Source organism: Emydura macquarii, unplaced genomic scaffold (genome assembly GCF_026122565.2).
Source record: "Emydura macquarii macquarii isolate MOO-44397 ecotype Brisbane River unplaced genomic scaffold, CSIRO-AGI_Emac_v2 contig_719, whole genome shotgun sequence".
NCBI lineage: Eukaryota > Metazoa > Chordata > Testudines > Chelidae > Emydura > Emydura macquarii.
Genome location: NW_027130856.1, coordinates 9664474 through 9678971, shown reverse-complemented (window position 1 = coordinate 9678971; position 14498 = coordinate 9664474). Strand labels below are relative to the sequence as shown.

Here is a 14498-nt window from a genome sequence, read left to right as displayed (position 1 = left end):
CTATTCGCCTTTAACCTGTATTCTGTCAGAGAATAGGCCATCTTTAATGTATGCCCAACAATCATTTAAACTACCAAAGACTCTGACAACAGTAACTCTAGGGTTCAGCGGTTCATGTCTTTCAGACCAATGATACTATATTTTTTAACTTAGCCAAGTGGAAGCTACACCAAATGCCTTTACATCCTGGTTCTGGAGCAGGAGTACTGCATTATTTTTATTCTGTGAAGTGCAAAGTTGATGCTGTTGTAAGCTAAAAGGAGAAGACCAGATATTTTCCCTCTTCAAGATAAAGAGAAAATCACTATTGCTTGTTCCTGTGAAATTTCTAAACATAAGTGTGACTGCTTCTTATGGAAAATGTCAGAGAATGTCATCTGCCTGAATCAAACAACGTTTCCAAGATCCTTAAAATTAAGTTACTACAATATCTAGATTTCGAAGCAAATGGTTGTTTAGTATTGAACATCAGTCAATTTCTGCTCCCCTGAGAACTGAGCAGTTATATTCAGGGTTGTCTACACGCAGTGTACAAAGGGGGTGTGTGTGATTTCTAAAGCACAGTAACATATTTCTCATTAATTGGTCAATGTAGACCCTGCTGATACGCACTAATGGTTCCCTAGTGCTATGTTACAGCATACCAGCAGGGTCTACACAGGGCACAACAGCTTAGTACACTTTAGAAAATCACAGCCTAGTGAGGCACATTACCGCACTGTATAGACAAGCCCTTGTGTGCCTACAGATTTTTCTCCCAATACTAGAAATTGTCACCACAACAACAGAAACGAGTTCTAGCTAACTACTTTTATTTTAAAGTGAGCCTTTTACCTAAAAGTGTTTCACTCAGATCTATTTACAATGGTCAATAAGTGTTTTAGAATTAAATTTGACAAGCAAGCATGATCAGACCTTAAAAAAAAGCAAAGAGGAAAACAGGTAATCAACAGTTTTGATTTCCAAAAGGTTCCCAACATTAAGGGCTTAAGTGGTCATAACTTTATGAAACAATTAATACAGGTACAGAGCGCTGGAGGAGGGAAATCAGTAGTTTGGCAAAAAGTTCAGAATTGAAAGAAAGAACCATCTTTACACTAAACACTTCCTAACTTCACAAGTACATTAAGACTGAATACGTTTTATCCCTTGCCTGATGTTAATGAGAGTTAAGAGGACTCTGCACCTCACAGGCTCAAGCGTTTATTCAGTCCATGAAACATTAATTCCACCACAAATCATAAATTTGTGTTTGTGCTCCTCGCGGTGCACTTTACGCTCATAAAAAGTGACTCTCACCCATCCTATTTCCCTCTAAATTCTGTATACTGAAGGGCTGGTCCTAAACAAGCCTATATATCTCCTCTAAAATTGCATGGATACTTCAGGCATCTCTAGTAAGTGAGCTGACTGACATTCAAGAGAGTTTTAGCAATGCAACACTTTTTACGGGCTACTTTCTATTAAGTTTGTAAATCATGAAATCTTGAGAACACATTCATTCCATTTTCTCAATACTCCACGTTTGCTATTTCCACAATTTAATTGTATGCCTTAAAGGATAGCACACAGTAATTCAACAGTTGTCTCATTAGTTCTTTACTTTCTGTGAAAATAAGTTCTCAACTGCATAATTAGCAGCATTAATGTTTGCTAATGTTTAGCATTGCACAACAGAATAGTGTTTTCCCCACCACCTTCTCCATGGATTTTCTGTTCTATTAACCATAATATCAGAGCACTTCACATGTGTTCAAAAACAAAAGTGATTTCTCTCTCCTTTTCCAGGCTGTAGGACAAAAAAGGCTATAAACTAACACACACACGTTTGCATAAAAATGGAGGGAAACCAAGTCAAAGAAACTAATTTTGCATTTAGTTCTTAAAGCAGTGATGTCTATGGTTCTCCTTCTCCAGAGGGAGAGAATTCCATAACCTAGGTCCAGCTCCTGTAAAAATTCTGCCTGTTCTTGGTTGACAAATTCATTGTTCCAGAGTATTTGATAGCGGCCTTTAACTACTTGAAAGGGGGTTCCAGGGAGGATGGGGCTAGGCTGTTCTCGGCGGTGGCAGATGACAGAACAAGGAGCAACGGTCTCAAGTTGCAGGACGGAAGGTCTAGGTTGGACATTAGGAAAAGGTTTTTCACTAGGAGGGTGGTGAAGCACTGGAATGGGTTACCTAGGGAGGTGGTGGAATCTCCATCCTTAGAGGTTTTTAAGCTGAGGCTTGACAAAGCCCTGGCTGGGATGATATAGCTGAGGTTAGTCCTGCTTTGAGCAGGGGGTTGGACTAGATGACCTCCTGAGGTCCCTTCCAACTCTAATATTCTATGATTCTATGATTCTATGTAGCTGTTGAGAGAGAACATGGTCATAGAAGGGAACATTATCTTTCATGTGGGTGAAGCCAATCCCATGGAAGACCTTGAACATCAGGATGGAAACCTTGATGGGAAGCCAGTCTGAGTTCTCAGGATATGTAGCTTCATTTCTAAATTAAACAAGTTGTTAAGTGAGTAGCAATCATCAAGCTGGAGATCACAGAAGTGTGGATCTCCATCTCCAGATCTGAATCTCATAGGACACGACATAATCTTCTATCTAGTAGCAGATGGAAGTGGGTGTTGCTTTTTCCATTTTGACTATTTAGCCTGCCAGTAGCATTGAGGAGTATAAAGGACACCAAGACTTCAGACAGTCTTAGAGAAAAAGTCCTCAAATAAGAAAGGTTGTTATAAAGGAGGCATATCTTTGAAGCACCTCTCTTCACTTTCGCCTAGGTTCCAATGTAGTAATTGCCTCTCAGACTTGAGGGAGTCTCAACATCTACAGAAAAATGGGAAGGTGGAAGTTTTGATGATGAAGCCAGATATTTTTCATCCCAGGAATAATTCTGAAATGGTGCTGAACTCCATGGAGCAGATACTCAACTAGAACATAAGAACAGCCATAATGCATCAGACCAATGGTCCATCCAGTCTTTCAACAGTGGCCAATTCCAGGTGCTTATCACGGAGTGATCTGTCCCGTTGTCCACTCTCTGCTTCTGGCAGTTAGAGGTTAGGGACACCCAGAGTGTAGGGCTGGATCTCTGACCATTCTGGCTAATACCCATTAATAGAGCTATCCTCCATGTACTTATCTAATTTGTTTTTAACCCAGTTAAACTTTTGGCCTTCACGGCATCCCCTGGCAATGAGTTCAATAGGTTGACTCTGCATTGTGCAAAGTACTACTCCCTTTTGTTTGTTTTAAACCTGCTGCTTATTAATTTCATTGGGTGACCCCTGGTTCTTGTGTTATGGGAAGGGGTAAATAACATCTCTATTCACTTTCTCCACACCATGCATGATTTTATAGACCGCTACCACATTCCTCCTCCTTAGTTGTCTCTTTTCCAAGTTGAACAGTCCCAGTCTTTTTAATATCTCTTCATATGGAAGCTGTTCCATCTCCCAAATCATTTTTTTTTTTGTTCTTCTCCATGCCTTTTCCAATTCTAAAATATCTTTTTTGAGATGGGGCAACCAGAACTCCACACAGTATTCAAGATGTGGGCGTACCATGGATTAATATAGTGGCATTATGATCTTTTCTGTCTTATTATCAATCTCTTTCCTAATGGTTCCTAACATTCCGTTAGCTTTTTTTACTGCTGCTGCACAATGAGCAGAGTTTCAGAGAACTATCCACAACAAGTTCAAGATCTCTTTCTTGAATGATAATGGATAATTTAGACCCCATTATTTTGTATGTACATTTGGGATTATGCTTTCCAATGTGCATTGCTTTTCATTTATCAACACTGCATTTCTTCTCCCATTTTGTGGTGAGTCTAACAGGAGTCTAACAGGCTAACCCCCTAATACTGCTGCAAACAATTATCTTGTTTCCTCACCACAGAAATTATAAGCTCTGTGTAGCTCAAAAGCTTGTCTGTTTCACCAACAGAAACTGCTCCAACAAAAGATATTACATCATCCACCTTGTCTCTCTAATATCCTGGAACCAACAGGGCTACAACATTGCAAAATACTGTCTATAGTTTCCTAAACCTTCTTTAGCTTACATCTATGAGCTGATGAGAAATTATCTTCTCCTATCCATCAGTGGATGACTTGTTTCCAATACGTTTTTAAGCAACTACTGAAGAAGTTTTAGTGTTCTGAAGATGAAGAATAGATTGAGTTACCTAGGTAGGTGTGGAATCTCCATCATTAGAGCTTTTTAAGGTGCAGCTTGACAAAGCCTTGGCTGGGATGGTTTAGTTGGGGTTGGTCCTGCTTTGAGAAGGGGGTTGGACTAGATGACCTCCTGAGGTCCCTTCCAAACCTAACCTTCTATGATTCTATGAATAGTCTTCTCCTTAGCCACTTTCTGCACCAGATTGGAATCTGGGCCTTAGCACTTTTGCCAGACTTTTTCAAATTCCAAAAGTCTTTATGGTATGATACCAGTTCCCTTAACATGTTCTCCAAAAATATGTGAACTACAAAAGTGTTACCACCGCAAGTATTTGCAAGTGTGTGGTATGATGGCCAAATTTCTGGAGTCAACTCACAATTTGCAAACATATCATAAATGAACAGCCTGATTAAGATAAAGAGAAAAAACTTCCTCTCACTTTCTAGAGGCAGCAAATAAAGCTGTGACAAAGATTTATACAGTGTGAGGCTACTTACTAACAGCAATTTTTTCAGTGGTGTTGGACTTTTGGTTGAGTAATGTAACTTTGGTTGAGTAATGTAGCTACCACCCAACCGCCAGTAGCATTATAATTTAGCTACACTTTTAACAGACGTTTTCTCATTTCAGAATACATTCGTGCCAAATGCAGGGAGCCCTACCAACACCTTTAACCCAACTAAAATGTAACAAGCCCAGAGTGAGTCAATACTCAGGAGCATCTGATTGAGCAGAACATTCCTAGGATAAAGGAAGTCACAAGGTCTTAAACATCTTATAAACATCTTAAAAAGAGAAGAGTTGACAAAATTACAAACACACACGCACATCTTACTTGAACTGGTTCTGAAGTAAATCCTTTGGGCTTTTCTCCTTTCCCCTCCCCAATTTCTAATGTAAATGTACATTTGTGTTGAGTGTAAAGAAGGTTATAAAAGAAAAGCTTGCAGCAAAGAGAGATACTTGAAAGACAAAACAAACCGCAATCTGTTTCCTTATTATGAACAGTATGCTTCTCATAACCACACAGCACTAACTCAGGAACAGCAAGCCAGTGGTCTCTTACCTATCTTCATGTACAGCAATTCTGAGACTGCCAAAGTTAACTGCAAATAATTTTGCCAGACATTTTTTCAGTATCACAATATGGCATTTCTTGTAAGTTAACTAGAAACTAAACATTTGTTAAATCTGAGGTAGGTTCATGACTTGTGCAGCACCAACGTTTTCCCAATCTACCAAGAGATGGCTGTGGTTCTGCTATTTCTCCACAAACACCCCTATTTTACATCCATCCGGTGCACTGAGCAAGTCAGGGTATTATGGAAAACACAGCATATTATCATGTAATTAAAGACTGTATGTAATTAAAGACCATATGATAGTGCAGGTGCACAAGAGGGCAGAATGAATGGTTGCAGCTGTTCAATCTGGCATTATTTTACCTTCGAGTGCTTGACTTTGCAACCTAAATCACATTCTTTTAATATTTTTTGGGCATGTAATTTCCCAGGTTTTTTAATGAAAGAAATAAGGTAAAAGCAAAATTTTGCTACATACAACTGTAACAATGCTCAAATCCATGCATCATGAGGGTTTGAATTGTGAAACTTCACTGCCATAGCAAGCTTCTAGTGCTTGAACGACAGGACTAGAAACATCAGCTGGTAGCAGGAGAACGTAGTTGTCCCATCAAGAGTGATTGACTGCTGGCACTAGTTTTTGGGTCTGGGGAAGATGACTAAGCCAGTTATCACTCCCATGAGAGTGTGGAGCTCCTGGCCGTGAGATCATGGAGTGAGGGCATGGGTTGCTAGTCCAGGGTAGTTGAGGCAGGTTGGCCCGGTTCTTTCCCCTCAACCCTCCTGCTACCACCCTTCTGGCAGCTCCCAGGCATTTCAAGCAGTGTGTGCTGTTTCTGAGTTGGCAGCAGCTTAAAATGTTTATGTGTTCAGTTGTATTAGCATGTTGCTATAGTTTTCCTGAGCAATGCAAGTGACAAAAGGGAAAAGGTGATTTTCAAAAGTTTCTCAGAGCAAAACCTAAAAAGACAAAGAAAGCCTTCTGGATAGAAAAGTGCCTCTCTCTTCCCAGCCCCCAACAAATTTCAGAGGTCTACCACAAACAAACAATGAAGTTAGAGCTTCTCAAAAACTGGGTTGCAAAAATCTTTTATAAAGGAAGTGTTAGGCAGCCTAAATATATGTTGCATTCAGCTTCACCTATAAATTATTTTGTACTAGTTTTGTTGCATTTAAGAGGAGGGTTTTTTAAAGCTACAGACCAAATGCCCAGAACACTTGTTAATCCCAAACTTATGTTCACATTTTTCCTCTACCTATTCTGATCACTCATTCTTGGAATGATCCTTTTACTGTGAAGAGAAATGACTGCAGTATATGTATTGTATGGTTTTTATGCTGTACCATTTTTCTTCTATTTTAGATTAAAACAATATTAAACATATCAATATTCATTTAATGTAAAATAGGGTTTTGACTACTTGATCAAACCTTGCACAAGCAAGAAATTATCTTTTGTTCCCAAAGCACATATTAAAGTTTTCAATCAAATCCCAAACTCACCTACAACCCTACAAATCTTATCACTTTCTTACATTCCAGATATTACCATTTACACAAATTCTGTGGTTTTACCTATACTTATAAAGGGACTGTGTAGTAACAGGCCAACTAAGAGGTTCTTTTCCTAACTAAGGTCCCAAAGACACAACGTACTTATTTAAATTCCATTTAATAAATAGGGATGCAGTCTTTAACAATATGGAAAAAAGGGCAAGCAGTACTTTAAATATAGACTATTAAGTTGGGAGGTGTGAAGGATATTGAGAGCTGAGAAGTGATGCACATTACATAAGAAATATGGTCAGGATACATGAGAATCAATCTTGGAAAAAAACCAACCTAATATTACACAATACTTCTAGGAGAAAATAATCCTGAACATTAAATGGAAGAGAGAAACTTGAAGAGTAATGGTGAGAGAAGATCTAAGGGATGTAGTGGATTACATATTAGATGAGAGGTTGCAGTGTAATAAATGTTGTGAGAGGAAAGGTAAATGCAATTTCAGACTACATATGAAAGAAGCATCACTTCTTAGACCAAGGAAGTGATGGTTTTCTATTTGGCATAGGTGAATTCTTATCTACAGATGTCCTCACTTAAGCCATTTTTAATTGCACCATGACACTGTGGTTTGCTTTGCCACTGTAACAGCAGTTTCCCCTCAGACTTAGAATAAGAAATACTGAGGTGACGGGAAAAACTGTGAATCTTTTTTAAGGTGATGGGGGATTTTTGCCACTGCATAGGACACTGGGACCTTCATTGCCAGAAAGATGCTGATAATTAGGAGGGAATCACACACCCTCCCCACTTCCCACCCCAACATTTAAGGAGCTGATCCTTGAAGAAAGATTAAACTAGATGTGCAGCTTGGCCTAATGATAACAAAGACAAGGACAGAGAAGCGTGGAAAGGGAAAGAACTAAAGTCTACCAGTATTTGAAAAGTAACTACCAACAAGTTAACTCACTTATTTAGGGAGTTCCAAAGGGGTATAACAGAGTATTGGGAACAGCCAAGTGAAAAGAAAATTCAGACTGAATATCAGTTCAGAGTTAAGAAGGAGATAATGAGACTGTGGAATAGCTTCCCAAGGGAAATGGTGGAAACTTCAACTACCCGGGATCAGTTGCTCAAGTGCACTCAGCAGGATTCACTCTGTAAGGCAGGTGAGATTTTAAAACTTTAGTACTGTACTGCTTCCCTAGAGGGAGAAACAAGATGATATAATGAGGGTTCTCTTTCTCTCTCTCTCTCTCTCTCAATTTTATGGGCTATGGGCTTAATGCAGTGTTTCACCAACGTGTGAAGGCAGCAGCAGAGAAAGCCAAATCAGGAACATTTGGATCTTTGGAGAATTTTCTACAGTTTTCACTGATTGGCTGTTTGCCCTAAGCCTCCTCCTTACCTCTCCCCAACATTATCTTCACCTTAGTGTCACTCTACTTACCCTCTTCACCCCTTCCTTGCTGCCTCACATTCCTTTCCCTCCAGCTTTTCCCCTCTCAAGTAAAGCCAACAACAAAGATAAAGAAAAAGAAAAAAATGTGGAACCAACATGCCATTTACAGCCATCACTTTGTTCACTGTAGTTATGTCTTGTCTCTCTTCCCCTACACTGTACCTGTCTTTGCTATTTAGATCGTAAACTCTTCAGAACAAGGACTATCTTTTTGTACAGCACCTAGCACAATGTGATACTGATCCATAACTAGGCCTTGGAGTTGCTATAGTAATACAAATTAATAAACAATAATAATAATCATAAGGTCACCAACAGAATGGCAACTGGCTGTAATTTTAACTGTATTTCAAATACAATTCTCATTTAAATGACGAAAAAACTGGTAAGATTCATATTAGAGATTTACATTTCCCACTGAAGTCAGACTATCAGCTTGAAATCTAGTTAATGAAAAAGAGTTCAGAGTACTTTCAAGTACTATACCTGCCATTGAATCCCTTGTGAAATTTCGTGATTTTATAATTATATTTTACATTTTAAAAAAAGAAGTTGTTCTCTCCTGCCCAGTGGAAGCTGTTATATAAAGGAAACAATGAAAATGACCTCCCAAAGCATTGTCAAATGCACAGACTCAGGGGGGGGGATGAGGAGGAAGGAAGGGGTGATGTTATTTACCTTCAGTCTTTCAGTTTCAGATATCTTAGGAGTTGAACAATACCAGAGAAAATATTTTCCAGACTAGATTTAAGTTTATGGTTTCAAGTGAAGATAACCACTACTCCTTCTGCTAAAAGAATGCCCCTTTTGAATAACTCAGATCCTGTACTTATCTAAATAGTTACAGACTGGTGCATATTCAACTCTTACTATGGTATGTTTAGAAATCCATGATTATTTCCTCGATGTTAAAAGCAAAATAAGCTTAATGATTTAATAGATGATGTCACACCTACTACTGAGGAGTGCAGGAGACTAGAGATTTGGAAAAGTTAAGTCAAGTCTCTTCTTAGAAATTCTTACTGTTCCCTTAAATATGTATCACTACAAAAGAACTTCACTGAACCCCAGGATTAGATGTTAGGTAGAGGAGCAGTTTAACTTATTTATTTAGTACATTCCTGTGCTATCAAATTCTCTCTTTATTATTAAAAACGTGCTCACTTCACCCCTATGGATAGGCTCAGAGACACTGCTGGCATAAATTCTGTCTTCCTCCTTCCCCTACTAGTATATTAGACAGTGTATTTTTACAACAAATTCATATTCCCACTTCTTAACCAAGCAACATTTATTAAACAAGAGCACTACCAGCAGAAATGTTTTGCCAAAGTCAAATACATAGCATAAATATCGTTAGATTCTTTTTTCCTCTTAAAAATGTAGCATAAAGAAGCTTAAAAGAGTGCTTACCGTAAGTGAGAATGTACAGTGGTTTTCCGTTAGTATCCATAGTGGTTAGGCAAGGAGCTTTTGGTGAAATGGTCCCCCAACGCTGCAATGCTGCTTCCAGAGAAGGTGGCCAATTTGTAACCACACCCAATTGCTCCCCACGCATAGCCAACATCTGGGCTCCCTCTGACTTTGGTTGGTTTGGATCTGGCTGTTGAACTTATTATGAAAAAAACAAAACCAAACCAACAGTTACTATATAAATTCTATACCTTGTTTAGGCGCATGTAACCAAAAGAATATGTTACCTTTGCAAAATAGCCTGAAAATAAAAAGTTAATACATGTTGAAAATACTGTGCTCAGTTTCATAAACAAGTACTGTACCTACATGAATAAGATATGGAAAAGCACAGTGAGTTAACTCTTAACTTCCCTGCAATTGAAATCAAATGATTGATAAATGGATCTATGGAAAGCATGATGCAAAATCCATATGTAATTTCTTCTTCTGATATTTGTACGATAAGCATAAGGAGCATGCATAAATAAGCTTCTCTTCTAGGAAAGACAAATTCTAGAGTATTCAAAAGTCACATCAAGATAACTTTTCCTTTAAGAAGAGATGGAAAATTTTAATTTTTCCTTGATTAAAAAAAATGTAGTAGAAAGGTGGAACTATTGGTAAATGGTAATGTAATAACCAATCAATAGTACACTGATTTAAGATATATTGTTTTATACTACTTTGCTATGTGCTTTTATTAAAATAATTTGACTTGCTACAATATGGCAAGACATCATGGTCAGCAAGCTTGGGTTTTTTAAAACAACTGAATAGTTATTATTTACTTTATTCTTGTGTCTACTGCATTTCCAATTATCATTTTCAATGTTTTTATTAACAGATATGTAACAGGTGCATCCCCCTTCACTCCTCCTCCTTCACAGACTTGGTCTTTCAAACTGATCCAGATGCGTGAAAGGAAAACATGTAGCACACAGTAAATATGCTTAGAACAGAGTTTTATCCCCTACTCTCTTTCATGCACCTAGTGATTTCATTCTGAGCAGAGGTTCACAATAATCGGTACTACAAGTTGGGCTAACAATGTGAAACTTTTTTACTCAGTCCATCCAAGTTCCTATACGTAGGTCCCGCTGCATTACTGCTCTCTCAGTGGCAGTCAACCAACCTAGGAAGTGCCTCCTTCACTTTGAGAAAGTAGCAGTTCAAGACAAATAAGGAACAATTTATCAAATGTTAATAAGATTCCAAAACCTTTTGAAAAACAGTCATTTTACCTTCTAACAATTCCTCAAAGTCATCTACAAAGAACTCTCGTAATGGTGGTCGTTTGGGTCGTTTTAGGGTATTGACCAGCTGTTGAATCTTTGCTGACACTCTGCTGCTCACTGGTACTCCTGCAGAATAGGGATCAATGGAGAGATCAGTAGGCCGCTATGCTTTGCGCCACCAGATGTAAGTGGGGGGTAAGAAAAAGGCTAGACCTGCAATGCCACTACAACCACAGTTTCATGACATACTGAGACCCAGCATAATGTATTCAACATTAAGACATTCAGATCATGGTTTCAAAATGAACAGTAAAGTCTGGTTTAAAAAACAAACAAACACACACAGCAGTTTCAAAAAATGAGTTAGTTAAAGTTAGCGGGAGAAAGATGACGTGGGCTTTAGGGGAGAGGAGCAGGGTGAAGAAACGTTCCCTGGCAATAATCTTTTTGAAAAGGCTTAAAGAAGTCTTTTAGGTGGTTTTGGTTTTTGCCAGAGAGGAGACAGAAATCCAAGCACAAGCTTCTCTCTCAGTCACTGGTCACACCAAAGCTACATGACTAGAGAGCTTTCATCATGCTGCAACTGAGACTACAGATTCAGTCAGTCAGGGAAACTGGCCCCAGGTTTTTACCTTGTCATTCATTCTGGGCTGCCTCTTACACAATAGCAGACTTCTGTCCTGGGCCCCATCCTTCCCCCCCACAGTTGTTCACATTGTCATTTTACTTCATTGTAATCCCGCAATACCCCTACACTGAATTCCACTGGCCAGTAGGTAAGGATGTTTTAATAGCAATCTCCAGAAGTTGCCATATGTGTTTACACAGCACCTAGCTAAACAGGATTCTGCTTGGGGCTTTTGGGCGCTTTTATTATATAATACTATAAAGTATCTTCCATCTTACTTATGCTTGATGGAGCATATCACCTCTGTGACATACATGATATCTGCTCCTGAATTAAGGCCTCCAATAGCATTGCATAAGTATCACCTTCCTGCCTCTTCTCCCAAGCAAACAAACTTTTACCACATTACAGCAGTGGTTGTTTCTGTAGTCGAAGATAAGTGTACGTAAGAAACACCTGGTCTTAAAAGTCCCATCTTGGTTGCAATTTTGTTTAATCTATTTTTGAAAAGGAGAAGCAATAAATACGGAAGGTTTTACAAATAACTGTTTTTCAAAAAAAAAAAAGAAAATATTCAGAAAACAAAACTTTGCACAAAAGTCACTTAAAGATGTGGCCATCTTGATACATCATATACTTGGTCATTTGAAAACAGAAGAGCTTCATACAACACCTAGTTTAGCTTTCGTTACACATCATAATTAAGAGAGATCTAGAGAGATTCATTGTTTTATTTTATTGAACTTTGGCAAATACCGGTTTTTTCTATAGGGAATCTGCTCCACTGATTAAGAAACATTATTCATGCTGAGTGTTGGCTTCACATACGGCAGTTTATTTTAGGACTCAAAGATGCTGTAATTTTGCTTGTACATGCTCTTCAGTGAAATGTGGCCAAAAGAAACAAAAAGCAGATGTGTACAGTAAACCACAAAAAAGGGGCAAGTTATAATGTTCAAGAAAACAATTGCTTTGTGACATACCATCACCAGTTTCCATAAGTTCTGCATTGCCATATTTTGGTGCCACCCTTGCTGATGATCCTTGTGGTCTTTCTACTTGTATTGAGTGTTCTGAGGTGTAAGTAGTAACATCTGGAGGGGCAGAATGATTTTCTGTGAAAAATAAGTTAGAAGGTTTAACCATATTCCTTTAGATTTGAAGTGGGGAGAGAAGGGGGAGGGGAGAATAAGAGAGATTCCACTAATGTTCTTCTTGCACAAGACCTGAAAAGCTGTTAAAATTCATCTATTCACAAGTTGTAAAGCACAATTATATCCAACATAGTTTTAATATTTGAAATTTCCACTGACAAAAAAGAGTTGTGTATGTAAAAGCATGAGAGCCACATAATTATCAACTGTTTTTATTCCTCTCTACTCCCCCCGCCTTTAATGTTGTCAAATCTAATTAGAAATAGACCCAGACACATACATTTCTGATAAGACATACATAAGAATGGCCAAACTGGGTCAGACCAATGGACTATCTAGCCCAGTATCTGGTCTTCTGACAGTGGCCAATGCCAGGTGCTTCAGTGGAAATGAAGAGACAGGAAATCATCAAGTGATCCATCCCCATCTTGTGGTACCAAGATTTCAAAATAGAAAAAAGTTACAACATGTTAAGTTCCAGACCTTGCAATTGCCAATGCAAATCGACTATAAATGCACTGCTTAAGTTTTAGGTCAAAGAGAACAATCTACTGTTATATCAAGATTTTTCAAGTAACAGTGTTGCAAAGTGTATCTAGAGGAAGGAAATAAAATGCAATCTTCATGTTTCTTTACAATCTGCAAGGACATTTTTCTTGCTTACTACTTGACTATTTTTAGACAGAGCTCTTTCAATTCTCAACATAACACAAACTTGTCTTCCAAGTCGGCAAACATGATTTGGTGATCTGACTCATGACGTCACTAAACAATTCCATAACACTAATATTCCTCTTTCTCAGTTTGGTAACTCAGCATGTATCCACAGTTTAAAATATCTCAAAATAAAGGATTTCCTACAGATTGTACAGTATTCACAGATATTGTGTTACAAATTTTTCCAGGTTTTTCCAGTGTTAAACATTAATTGTATTTGTCTCCAGAAAGTCTAACAAGTTTTCTGTTTTATAACAAACAATCACCTGCAGCCTTCCAGACGAATAAGCCAGGACCTTGTACTGCTGCCACTGAAGGCAAGAAGAATATATTCAATTCAATGAGGATAGGATCAGGCCCTTTAAAGAGACAAGTATATTGGATGATTTCATCAAACACCAATATTATTGAAGATTTATCTTTATACTAAATTTGTTTCATACACTTACAGCTTGCTTATTATATGAAAATGATTTTCCTTTGGAGGTTTTTGCAATGGATAGATTTGTTTCTTCCCTATTTCTACTTCTAAAGACTAGCAGTAACTACCACTTATGATAATTTACGCTAAAAGTGTATCCATTATTTGTGTAGTACATTATGGTATTTTAAAACATGAATTAGTGTAAAATTAGATATTCTCTGAAGGATCCTTTAATTCATCTTGTCTGATAACTACCCTATAGTTAGTTGGTCTATACTTACTTTTTAGCACACTATGGAGACATTTAATACTTCTTAAGAATTTTCTTAACAGTTGGTAAAAATAAAGATATTTGGTAGAAGCAAACTTTGCACAGATCTATAAATCTAATATCCATAAAGTTACCTTAAATACTTTCAGTAAGGAATTAGCTTTAATAGAAGGCAATGTATTTCATTGATTCATTTCCTTCTATGACAAAGTTATCCTTTAGTTTAAGTTTCCAACATCAACTTCTTTAAAAAAAATGAAGCATAGACTCATAGAAATGTGGGACTGGAAGGGACCTCAACAGGTCATCTAGTCCAATCCTCTGCAGTGAGGTAGGACTAAGTATTATCTAGACCATCCCTGACAGGTGTTTGTCTA

General features: G+C 37.9%; 1 protein-coding gene across 9 annotated transcripts in view; it reads right to left on the bottom strand.

Moving 5' to 3' along the window:
- Window positions 1-14498, bottom strand: part of DIP2C (disco interacting protein 2 homolog C) — a 483513-nt gene that overhangs the window by 144527 nt on the left and 324488 nt on the right. For 8 of the 9 annotated variants that reach the window (XM_067542679.1, XM_067542671.1, XM_067542674.1 and 5 more), the window contains 3 exons: window positions 12539-12670; window positions 10934-11053; window positions 9651-9848 (listed from right to left, as the gene is read on the bottom strand). In XM_067542679.1, the coding sequence (XP_067398780.1) occupies window positions 9651-9848; window positions 10934-11053; window positions 12539-12670 (450 nt within the window). The remainder of the gene's footprint in view (window positions 1-9650; window positions 9849-10933; window positions 11054-12538; window positions 12671-14498) is intronic. The other variant, XM_067542673.1, reaches the window with a different exon arrangement.